General features: G+C 35.0%; 1 protein-coding gene across 1 annotated transcript in view; it reads right to left on the reverse strand.

The window, feature by feature from the left end:
* LOC125116320 (catenin alpha-3) overlaps positions 1-13,101 on the reverse strand; it is a gene marked incomplete at its 5' end in the record, with an annotated part of 829,627 nt that overhangs the window by 570,665 nt on the left and 245,861 nt on the right. The window contains one exon of the mRNA XM_047761436.1: positions 11,440-11,596. Within this exon, the coding sequence (XP_047617392.1) occupies positions 11,440-11,596 (157 nt within the window). The remainder of the gene's footprint in view (positions 1-11,439; positions 11,597-13,101) is intronic.

Here is a 13,101-nt window from a genome sequence, read left to right on the forward strand (position 1 = left end):
AAAAAAAAATCAAAAAAAACCCCAAACAAAGAAAAGGCTATGAGAGTATGCATGGTAATTGGCTTGGATTGAACTGAGTATTTAAAAGTAATACATCACAATTAAGTGTGAGGATTTTGGTAGTTTCAAGTCTTTCAATGTTTTTTGTTGTTGCTTATTCAGATTTTTAATAGCAATATTTAACTGGTAGTGCATATGTATCATGAAAACCTGAAATTTCAGAGCCACTGATTCCCTCCAATAAAATCTGTGCTGCAGAAAGAAAAAAAAATTATAAAATTATCTATAAATGGGTGTAAACTATGAATTTATTTGTAAATTAAATTTTAAGTTTTAAAAACTGTTACAGAGAACCAGAATGAAAACTGATTATTGTACATCTGTAATTATTATAGAGATGAATGAAATAATATTGTAGTGAACCTGGATTATGCTTTGAATGCTTTTGAATTAAGTCTTATAAATCCTTAAAATGGAACCAAGCAGAACCCTGTATACCCCCCCACAAGTACAAAGGCCCCTCAATGCTTCCTGCCTTTTATTTATTTTTTTCCTTTTGGCCACCTTGCAGCATATGAAGCTCCCAGGCCAGGGATCAGATCTGAGCCACAGTTGTAACCTCCACTTCAACTGTGGTAATGCTGGATCCTTAACCCACTTTGCCAGGCTGGGATTGAACCTGTGTCCCAGTGCTCCAGAAACTCTGCAGATCCTCTATGTACTATAGCAGGAAATCCTCTCCTGCTCTTTATTTATAGAAAAGCTGAATTCTCCCAGGCCTCCCTGAGTCAGAAAGTGGAGACTCAAGCAGATAATGATTAGGACAACAGAGTCATAAACTCAATATCTGATGCACATTTCTGAATTATTTTTCAAATATCTGTAACTGCGACCAGAGGAAAAAAGCTAACTATATGATGACCTGACCGCACCCATGATATAAACTGCTCCACCTTGAGCAGTACTGAATCTATGACTAGCACAATTCCAAGAACCAGACTTAAAAGAATGGGATTAATGCTACCGCTCATAATAATCTATATCTTTGTGTGCATCAAAATAATTGCAGCTTGTTCTTCCCATGTATGTAAATAGCAATTACAAGTATCAGTAAAGAGATGCTAAAGACTCACGTCAACATCTTCCCCTCTGGGAATACAGTACCCTATGTCATCATGAAGAAGTCACAGAAGATAGACTTTTGCCCCTAATCCCATAGAAATGAAGTGATGTTCTGTCAAGTGGGGATTGTGAGCAGCTCTTTGCAGGAAACTACCCTCAGCAGGAAGCCCCTTTCCTTGTCACTTTAGGAAAGCTATATTGTAACTAACTTTTAACCAAACACCCCCATGCTCTACTCATCTCCCACCCACCCACACACTTCAGGTCTTTTAATCACATAATACCTTGCTTAACATATCAGTTCTCTCCATATAAATCAAAGAAGACATGAAGAATAAGTAATTAACAGATGACCAGTTCTCTTCCCTAGTTTCTGCTTCAATAATCTTCTGAACAAACTGTGTGACCAAACTGGGTGAATACGATGACACCTATTGGAAGAGTCAAAGAGCCTACACACAGTGGGGGATGGCAATGACGATGACTCCATATTTCAATGATTAACTGAGATGACTTCCCTGTTTCCCTTTATAAGCATTCACGGCTGTGCAGAATCTTCAGAGGTGGTTTGGGGGGAAGCTGAGGGCACCATCTCCCCAGATTGCCAACATTCTGATTAAAAGCAACTTTGCCTTCTACCAACATTTATTTTTCTCTCAAGTATCATTTTTTTGAATGGTGAGCAGCTGGACCTGATTCAGTAACAATAATAAGCTACTAAATGTTAATATGAAAAAGTAATATCATAAATTCAGGCAACAATAAAAAATGATGAGGTTTCAAAGACTGGCTATCACACAGTTCCTTTGCTTATAGAAAGATAATCTAGGGACTTTCCCAAGAATTTTACCAGATTGTAATTGACTTTTGAGGGCTTGTTTCTGCCATTAGACTACAGATCCCCTGTGAATAAGTGTAATGTGTACTATTTACCACTATAACTCTAAGGTGATAGAAACTGATCAATAAATGATCAACTTATCAATACCAAAGTGTTCATTGGGTACTTGCTTCAAGAACATTCATTCTTCCATTACTTACCATCACAATTGCTAAAAAGACAGTAACACAGAATATTATTTAAAGCCTGTCATGCTCCTGTGGGAAAATTTTCAGCTTCAGCTTTGAGTTTTATATACCCAAAGTGAAAAGTTTCTATTGCCTGAGGCAGGTTCTGATTATTTTGATGCCCTAGATTTGCTAATCCAATAGACAGAAACTGTCTGTCATGCAGATATGCTTATTAGGAGGCAAGAACTTTCATCGAAAGCCTTAGCAAAGGGAAAATTATAAAATCCTAGGAAAGGTTACAAAGGAGACTTTAATTATACATATAATAACAAGTGTGACAAAAGTTAAGGCTGTAAGGCTTTATGGTAAAATTATAATGTTTATCATTCTATACTCTCTAGTCTTTAATGGATGCTTGAATGTTGCACAATAAAAATATTTTTAAACATCTAGCCATCCTTTCCCCACCTTCACCACAAAAGAAATGTTAAAAATGACATAAAATCTCGTAAGGTATCATTCCATCAGAGACTGACACTGGGTGATAAAGGTTTAGGTATTTTTCACCTTCACAAAGCATTTTCTTAAGCTGTATTACTGAGATTCACAAGCAAGCTCAATAATACTGACTGATCATTATTTTTTGACTTTCAGGTGCTGATATGGGTGGCCGGGGAAGACCTTGTTACTCCAGGCACACAGTCCACCATGCTGCCTACTTTTATATGTTGCTATTTACTTCTCCTGCCCATTCTAACATTTTGATTATAGAAGTTTAAGAAATGTAGAAATTGTAATAAAATATAGAAAATAATCTATCTTAGAAAATAATAGAGTCTGATTTTCATCAGACTTTATTCTCATTATTTATTTATTTATTTATTTATTTATTTTGTCTTTTGTCTTTTTGTTGTTGTTGTTGTTGTTATTTCTTGGGCCGCTCCCGAGGCATATGGAGGTTCCCAGGCTAGGGGTCGAATCAGAGCTGTAGCCCCTGGCCTACGCCAGAGCCACAGCAATGCGGGATCCGAGCCGAGTCTGCGACCTATACCACAGCTCACGGCAACGCCGGATCATTAACCCACTGAGCAAGGCCAGGGACCGAACCCACAACCTCATGGTTCCTAGTCGGATTCGTTAACCACTGCGCCACGACGAGAACTCATCTTTTTTTTTTTTTAAATTAATTTGGGGGGACTGTACCTGGGGCATATGGAAGTTCCTGGGCTAGGGGTTGAATCAGAGCTGCAGCTGCCAGCCACAGCCACAGCAACTTGGGATCCAAGTTGCATCTGCAATGTATGACACAGCTTGTACCAGATCCTTAACCCACTGAGCAAGGCCAGTGATCGAATCCACATCCTCATGGATACTAGTTGGGTTCTTAACCTGTAATCTACACCCACCTGGGTAGTAGGGGGCATGCTTTAATCCAGGTCTGGAGGAAGATATTTGGAAAGCATGTAGGGAACAATCAGCCTACTTTTTCAGCACCCTTTATCTCTAGTTGAAGTCTTTTCAGAATGCTCCAGAGCACCTCTTAGGGGAGTTTCTGCTGTGGCATAGTGAGTTAAGAACTGACTCAGCAGCTCCAGTCACCATGGAGGTGTGAGTTTGATCCCCAGCCCAGTGCAATGGGTTAAACAATCTGGGGTTGCCTCAGCTGAGATGTAAGTTGCACCTGTGGCTCAGATTCAGTCATTGGCTTAGGAACTTCCATACATTGAGGGAGCAGCCAGAAAAAAAATAATAATACAAATTTAAAAAAGAGTAGCTCTTGGACTCATTAGCTATGGTGGGGGTCAGGAGTGGGTGTTGTATGACAAACTTCCCTTCTAATATCTTGTCTGACCTATAAAATGTCCATAGGATTTAACATATCAAGAATTTTTTTATCATCCATATTACACTGATCAAATGCATGTGCTTAGAGTTGAAACACTGCCCAGAAATAATGAAATTATGAGACTCACTTTGATTCTCTTCTTTGTTAAAATTTTCTGTCAATGTGTCTGGCTACAGCAAATGATATGGTTATTAATAATGTACATATACTCACTAGACAATTTTAAGCAAATCCTTTATTAAAGATCTGTTTCATCAGAGCCCTTATAAGTACATAGCTGGTGCATCTATAGAACTTGGGAAATTTTTTTATCTGTTCATATAAATTTAAAATATAAGCCCTTTGTGCTGTTTATTTCATCAGCAATATTATTGATGATTCCTAGAGCTCTATCTTAAAGTTCTGGTAAAAATTCTAAAATCTGACTGATTTTGAGAAAATCAAAAAAAATAACTTCTAATTATGACTTTCCTAAAGATCTAATTTATAATATTTAAATAGTGATCCTGCAGTATACTTAACTGTTGATTCAAATGAGAGCATTTTGAGTGAATTTGTCTGTTAGTCCATGGAATCATGTATGCTAAGTTCCAGTTCACATGCCCAAACTACCCTTCAGTCATCTAAGTTCAGGCAGTAATTCAAAACATAATTATTGCCAGAGCAATAATGGATTATTTGGTGGGAGCCTATTCAGTTATTTTTAAAAGCACACTTTCTCCCCAACTTCCCATGACTTATATAAAGCCGTGTGTATAATTTTTCTGAGTTTTTACAGTGCCTGAGCTATATACCATCACATGAAAATGTAATCACAGAGGACCCAGAGGAAAACACCTATAACCACAAGAATACTGTCTCTATTTTAGCCAGTGGTTTTTAGCCCACGGTTTAGAATAGCCTGGCTCCAAGTCATCACTGGACTATTCTGATGAGGAGTATGTGTATATATATATATATATGTAATGTATGTATTTATTTGCTGTACCATGGCATGAAGCAGGGATCGAATCCTCACGATGGCTAGTGATCCTAGCCAGAGCTAGTGATCCTAGCCACAGCAGTGACAATGCTGGATCCTTAACTGCTGGGCCATCAGGGCACACCAAGGAGAAGCTTATTTTCTCATTAATGCACACCTGGTTATTCAGCCTTAGCTAGGTGTAAGTCATCAGTCTGGCTCTGACCTCATCTTCCTATTGTTATGTAGATGTATGTGTCAGTCTTATGTTTTCATTTCTTGGAGGCAGGGTAAAGAGAGTGAAGGAAAAGTTGGGCTTACTTTATTTTCACTTTTAAGAGCAATTAAAGTATTATTTAGCACTATACTGTGTACTTCTATAAGAACATTTTTCAGCATCTAGAGTTAGTGTTCTGAAATACTAAAGATACTGACAAAATTTTAGACAATTTACATTTACAAATGTTCACAGCTGCATGTAATGTCACTTGTTGACTTTTTGAGTCCAGTACAAATCCAGATATACCTTCTGTTCCTATAATACTAGCCAACTTGCTATTCCTCAAACCAATTATGCACTTTCACATGCATTTCTCTCTTTCTGGTATATTATTTCAAGGTTTGATTCAACAATTAAGCTCAACCACTATCTCCTTAAAAATGCTTCCCTCAATAGCTTGACACTCCAGCAGCATTACTCACGGGGCATTTTGTTTATATGACTATTATAACCCTTCAGAATCTGTCTTATATACACTAGATTATGAGTTCCCTGGAAGCAAACATTGTGCCTTTTCCTTCTTTGAATCCTCCTCCATTTCCCAGTATACTGCCTTGTACATAGTTGATATTCAATACACTTTTATCAAAATTCATTTTTATAGAATATAATTTTAAATTTCAGTTTAAAAAAATGTATTTTATGTGTTGGTGCCTTATATCAATTAAAATTTCAAGTAGATATATGTTGAAGAGATATGTAAGAGAATGTATGATAATAGATATGTGGTTATAATATATTACATAATTTATAATTGCATAGATATGCACTAGGGGTCATTTTTTTATCCAAACACCTATCCCATAAACATTATATGAGATTTATTTAAGGCTTAATTTGTGTGCAATTAATTTAAAATTTGGATCTTGATACTATTATTATGTATTTACATAGTATTAACTTATGAAGGGAAAGAAAATCTATTTTTATTTTCCTTGTCAGAGGATTCAGATACAACTTTGTAAAAGCCAAAGATCAAGTTAACAACAATTTCATGAACACAGAGGCCTTTGTTAGGGCATTTTTTATGGCAATATCAGAATGATATTTGTGTCACTAAGTCAAGGTCATAGAACATTCTAATGATTAATGCTTAAAGTTACTTCTCATAATTTGAATATTTTTTAAAATATTCATTGTAAGGCAGAACACATTTAATGAAAGCTTAAGATATAAATCCCCCAAATTAATCTTGTACAAAATAGAAAAGGAAATAAATACTTTTATTTTCATTAGGCAAATACCTATTGAGGAACTTCAAGCAAAACTTTGGAAGCAGGAGGGTCAATTAGAAAGATTGCATGACAATTCAAGTAAGAGATAGTGGCTTGAACTGAAATGATAGCAATGGACACAGAGAAAAATAGACACATCACAGAGAAATGCAGGCCATGGAATAAGGAAAGTCTTCAAGCATCCTCCAACGCTATAATACACTGAAACTCCATATAATGTTATCTTTAAAATGAGAAAACCTTTTACAGTAAAGGAGCAATAGTGCTAATTATATTCAGCAAGTAGCCAATCTCTCATTTAGGAAATTCCAAACCATTGTCAGTGGCTTCCTCCATTCCTCTTGTGGTTCCCTCTCTCCAATAATCTCCATCATCACACCTCTCTTCAAAGTTATCTATTCCACTAACTTTTACTCATTGTTTAATCTCCAGGACCTTTCCTGAGGTTTAGCACTTAAAATTATACAATAAGTATTTAATGAATGAATGAATGAATGAATAAGTGAAACACAGGTAACTTAATCAACTCTTAGTTATTGTTCAGTAGCTCTTATGGTTCAAGTTATTCCCTTCTCTATTAAGGTTTAATTCTAAATTCAATTCCTTGGGATTATGGCTCACTAAGAGTCAATTAATGATCTAGTTCAAAAAGTTGACCCATGTGTTAATATGTTTCCTCTTCCAAATTTGTCTTTTAAAGATCTTAAATATTTCTCTATGCACATGGATAACTAATACTGGGGATTCCAGCCACTACAATAGGCTGGAAAAATAGAGTTCTCAAATCTTATCACATATACACATCTTCGATCTATACATAAGACAGACCTTGTTGTCAAAGGATCTGTAGACCAGCTACTTTCTGACAGGTGTTTTGCTGTATTTATTTTCAGATAGGGACAAAAAAGAACAGTGAGTGGTATGGGGATAAGTCCTTCAGTCAGTGATAAGACAAAAAGTTTGGGGACCAATGCATTTTGGAGGTTTTTTCTAATTACTTGCCAGATGACACTGACAGTATTACATAAATAACATTAAACTAAAAAGAGCCTCTTTTGGACAACAAAATGTCAGAGAACAGTTTGCCAAACAAACTCTGCTTTGGGAAGTAGGTTTGGTTCACTGTTTCATTTTATTTTTACACATAAAAGTTTCAAATACAAAATAAATGTGTGAGGTAGCTATATTCCTTATGATTTTCAAGAAAGAACTGATTGCACTTATGTTTGGAATAGTCTACATAGAGCAGGAAACAAATGACTTGAAAGTTGGTATTTTGACTTCTGTGTCATGAGAATGTTGATGATTATATTTAAAATCACTAATGATATATATATATATGTGTATATATATATATATATATATATATATACTTGGAAATATGATAAATAAGACATTTGTTATTAGACAATGCCATTATTCCAAGAGCTACTAGTCAATATTAGATGATCTAATCATGCTAAAACTTTATCAAAGGCAAACATTTTACTAATGTGATCCCTACCTTTGCTAATGACAAGAAAATAACAAAGTCCCAGAATATTTTCTCACTGATTTTAGGCTTTAATTTTTGTTTATATTTTAATATGGAGAACTGATGTTCTGAGAATCCACAAATTTTCACAACTGACTCAGGGGAAAGTGAAAAACTTTTCAGGACCCCTATTTTTATCCTTATACAAAAAAAAAAATGATCATGCTATCAACTACTGAAAGAAGCCCAAGACAAAGATGAAATGTTTTTAAGAAATGTGAAAGCATAATACTCTCAAGGCAATCCATAATTCTGTTATCCTATGAACTAACTTGTCAGTCATTCCACCTGGCAAACAGAGAAACTAGAAGCCTGCAAATCCAAGTAGCATATTCTAAAAAAAAAAATATATTGTAAAGTAGTACCAGAGATGAAGTTCACTGCTGATCATGCATGTAACTTCTTATAAGAAAATATGTCCCACACAAAAGGTGCCAGATTGTGATCATGGTTAGCTATCTGAGAATAAGTAATCCATCTATTGGTTGGACTTTGGACTTCTGGTCTGGTATGAAAAAGATGCACAGGGCCAGACAGATTATTTCTCATCTATTTGACTGGGAAGATTCTGAGAGGAGAAGCCATTATCTATGGGAACAGATGTTGAAAAGTTACGATGTAATAAGGAAACATCACTGGAGCTCATTCTAACTTATCAGAGGGTAAGTTTATGATGATACAGAAACTTGATAAAGCAGTGGATGCCATTAAAGTTTTTAGGCAAACACATTTTTTTTTTCTCTAGTCAACAGCTATTCGTTTCTATGGATAAAATCTCTGATTTTGTTCATATAGTAAGTGACTAGTCAGAAGCGTTGAATTTTAATTGGTTTAAGCCCATTGGTCTGCAAGGATAAGTTTATATTGGTTCACAAGTCCCAATTCAGGGTTCAGTGGTAGCTGGAAATCTGCCAGAGTTGGGATGTTTATATCAGAGAAGTCAGCAAGTGCTACAAATTATGACTGCTATTCTCTCTGGCCCTGGTTACTTGATAACCACTTATCAGCACTCTAAGCCCATCATGGAAATCCCAATTCCTTTTGCCATCAATTGGTCCAGGAATAAGTACAGGACCAAATTCTGATCATGACAAGAGAAAAAAATCTGATGGGAGGCATCAGGGAAAGACTTCCTCCTTGATAAGGTAAAGCCTTGCTGTTTTAAGTGATATTGTGTAATGCTTTGAGATGCAACCATGAGGGAAGGTCAATAGAAATCCAGAGATGTCTACATAGGTCATTAAGAAACAACAATCAACCTGGCAACCAAAGGGCAAGAAAGTAAGAACAGTACACTCCAGATATAGATAATCATGGAGTTCACTGTTAGTAGAGAATTTAAAAACAATAATGAAACACATTAAATATTAATCCACTTTTATTACTACCCTGTAGTGGCAATGCTAAAATGTTAGTGATAAGATAATTCTCCTCACATATAGGAACTCTTCCTATCCAAGTCTTCTGGTATGATAGGGCTCATATGTCTAGAATCAACTATCTTAAACATCTAGTCGCATAAGATAATTAAAAGGTTTTGTTATCTATGCAAATTTCATATGAGTTTTCTTTTACACGCAAATAAAACATTCTTAAGTGCCAGTTTTTCACAGAAAGTAACAGACTCAGAAGTTTGCTAGGTCAGGTTCATCCAGCACTAAAAAGAAAACCATGAGCTCCTGCTCTGAGGACTCACATTGCTGCTTAGATCCCAGGTTCCTCACAGCTCTAAACATGTAAGGTCTGGCCAATTATACCTCTTGTAGTTGTATGCCGAGGAGATTCCCCCTACTATGTGATCAGCTTGCTTATAACAAGCTAGTTTTATATCAAGTGTTAACAGGTTTCTTTGCCTTGCAACCAAAAGAACCAACTAAAAAAGAGAACCTAGCATTTAACAACGAAATTACAAGACTGACACAATATGTTTACTGGATTCACCTTGCAAAGTCTATACTAAGAAGATAGCAAACAGATAAAAATATGCTTAACACAGCATTGCCTATAATAGTTAAAAATTATCTAAATGATAATGAAAGAAGAGAAGATGAATGATTTTTTGAAAGAAAATATAATAATCGGGAAAATTCAGCCAACTATTACATGTAAAAAAGCAATATTTGAGACAATTATTTTAAAACATAAATTTATATATACATATATATAAATATACTCAATGGAAATAAATTATATATAATGGTATCAAGGGATATTAATATTTCTCCTGTTCATTTTCTTTTATTTTCAAAGTTTTAGCTCCAAAGAGATAAAGCAATTTTAAAATAGTTAATGAGTACATATTTTCTTTTCATTAGAGTGTTTTGAAAATACATTAGGTTTCTGAAACTATTATTCAGGATGAGAAAGTATACATTTATGAAAGTAATGAAATCAATAGGGTAGACAAAAATATAATCAAGAAATTTTCAAAAAGATAAAGTGATGCTGAATATCCATGGGAATTTGTATTTTCTAAAAAATGAATCTTATCATATTCCAAGAAAATCTCTCTCTCAGAAAAAAAGTATATAATTTAAAGGAGAAGCTTAATTGTTAAAAGAATTAAAAAGTACTTAGTTTTGGAGTTCTTACTATGGCACAGTGGGTTAAGAATCCAACTGCAGCGGCTCAGGTCACTGTGTAGGTGTGGGTTCAGTGCCCAACCCAGCTCAGTGGGTTAAAGGATCCAGAGTTGCAACAGCTATGGCACAGGTTGCAGCTGCAGCTTGGATTCAACCCCTGGCCTGGGAACTTCCATATGCCACGGGTGTAGCCATAAAAATTAAAATTAAAAAAAAAGTATTTACTTCTTTGCTTTCACTATAATCAAAATTCGAGTTATGTTCTGAGGATATGACTTTAAGAGAATAATTCTATAGTCTTGTGGGCTGCTCTTCTAAAATGTGATGAAAGAATCATCTGGGTTAGACATGGCATCTCAAACCTGTCTCTTATTGATGTAGCTAGATTTTTAGACTTGTTTATTTGATTTCAGATCACCACTATTAAAATACACATAATTGTAGTTGAAGTACATATTATATTTCAAATCAATGAAGAGTTTTCCCGTAAATATATATTGTTTTTCTGAGTGGAGAAAAATTTGGTTGGAAAAAAAGTACAGCGAAATAAATAGATATAAGTATATTAAAGTGGGGGAAATGACAATTCACTTGAAAATCCAGGACATGACTGAGATTTTCAGCTACTATTTTTGATCACGCTTCACCCGTGAATAGCAATTTCTTCTAGAAATAGTGTGCTGAATTGTATGGATTACAAGGCATGAGGTTCATCATCCTGGAGTAGATCATATGTAGCAGCGCTTTGCTTCCAGAAAGGCTTTTGTTTCTAAAGAGTCTCATAATATTTCCTAAGATTAATTATATTTAATATTATCCTAATTCAGAAAAAAGAGCAAATGTGTATATTAAAAGATTAAACACATACCAGACACAGCAAGGAAGTCATCAATGCTTGTAATGTCATCAACAGCTTCAGTGAGGACATGGATATGATTCTCCCATGTGCGCTTGTACATTTCCATGGTTTTTTTGACCACTTGACTTTTGGGCCTTGCAGCCAAAGCAAGGGCAGCATTAATAATCTGTGAAGGTATAGAATGTTCACATAGTGATTTATTTGGGAATAGTTACCATAGGTATCCTTTAAAAAAAAGATATGTTCATCATTAACAACACATAAAATGCCCCCACGGATAACTCCTTTGCTTTTGGTAATAATTTTATATTTGGTTAATAATTTAGTTAATTTTAGAACTGTTTATTAAGCATCAATGCAGTAAGAACTATAAGAGATACAAAGATAATTGGTATCTATCTTTAAGTAGGTTGTATATTACTTCATGGGAAGGGCAACATGTAACTGTAGCTCAGTTTGGTATGCAGTACATACCATAATGACAAATAAGGATGGATTGTCTTTAGAGAGCAGAGAGATCACCTTCAACAGAAGTTCTAAGAAAAATTTTCAGGAAAGAGTAACATTTAACAGATCATTTGGATTTGTATTGTGCAAGTAGGTAACAAATATCCCACTATATGCAAATTATAATAGCAGCTTTGAGGACTTGAAGAATTTTACCAGTAGATACTCATTATCTACCCATTCATTTTTTTATGCATCCATTCACCATACAATATTTCAAATATATTCTGAGTGGGTCTTTTTTGTTTCTTTTCTTTTCTTTCTCTTTTCTTTTTTCTTTTCTTTTCTTTCTCTCTTTTTTTTTCTTTTTTTTTAATATACCAAGGACTGCTCTTGGTTTTAGGACTATAGCAATGGTCAAGAGAGGAAGAATTCAGTGTCTTCACAGAGCTTACATTCCAGTTAGGGGAGACAGGCAGTTAGCAGGTTAAATATCTGTTTGATGGTTCTAAGAACCAAGGAGAAAAAACAGGAGAGATGGAGGGTAAGGAGTAGAATGACAGTGAGGGATGGGGAGTTTGCAATTTTAGCAAGGTTCTCACATTGAAATGGAGTAAAATAATGAATCGAAACAGTTTGGGGACGGAGAAGTGGCAATACCCAAAAGGTGACAAAACAGGGGAAATGCCATGAAAATTATGAGTAGTCTCACCTAGAGCCTGCATGTGTAAGAAGCCCTTGACTGCTCAGAACTGTGGCCTTATTTGAAAGGTACTGGAGAGCCATTTTAACTTTGGAGTGATTTGCTTAGAGCTATACTTTAGAAAAATTAATTTGGAAAAGGAAGCTATTGCAATGGGTAACAGGAGTAAGAAAGCTTCTGCTGAAAACGTGGAGGTAAATGAAAAAGTTTTGAAAGGACTTTCAGTAATTTAAAGGAAGATGAAGATAGATCAATCATTGCCAAAAATATCATGTAGACAATTAATCTGTGGAAAACAATGCTCAAGGACATGGAATTCTATCCATGAAACTATAATAACAGCAGATTACACAACATGGTGAATGCCACTTCTAGCAAATATGCTAGAGCTGAAAGTTAGATAATCTATGCGACAAGTAACATTGGTTTCCTCAGTGTGGTAGAATTTCCAGTGCTTTTTATTTGATTTTGCATAACTTACTTTTTTTAGGTTTTCTACAGTGAATATGTTTTAATTGTAT

This window comes from Phacochoerus africanus, chromosome 15 (genome assembly GCF_016906955.1).
Source record: "Phacochoerus africanus isolate WHEZ1 chromosome 15, ROS_Pafr_v1, whole genome shotgun sequence".
In the NCBI taxonomy this organism is placed as follows: Eukaryota; Metazoa; Chordata; class Mammalia; order Artiodactyla; family Suidae; genus Phacochoerus; species Phacochoerus africanus.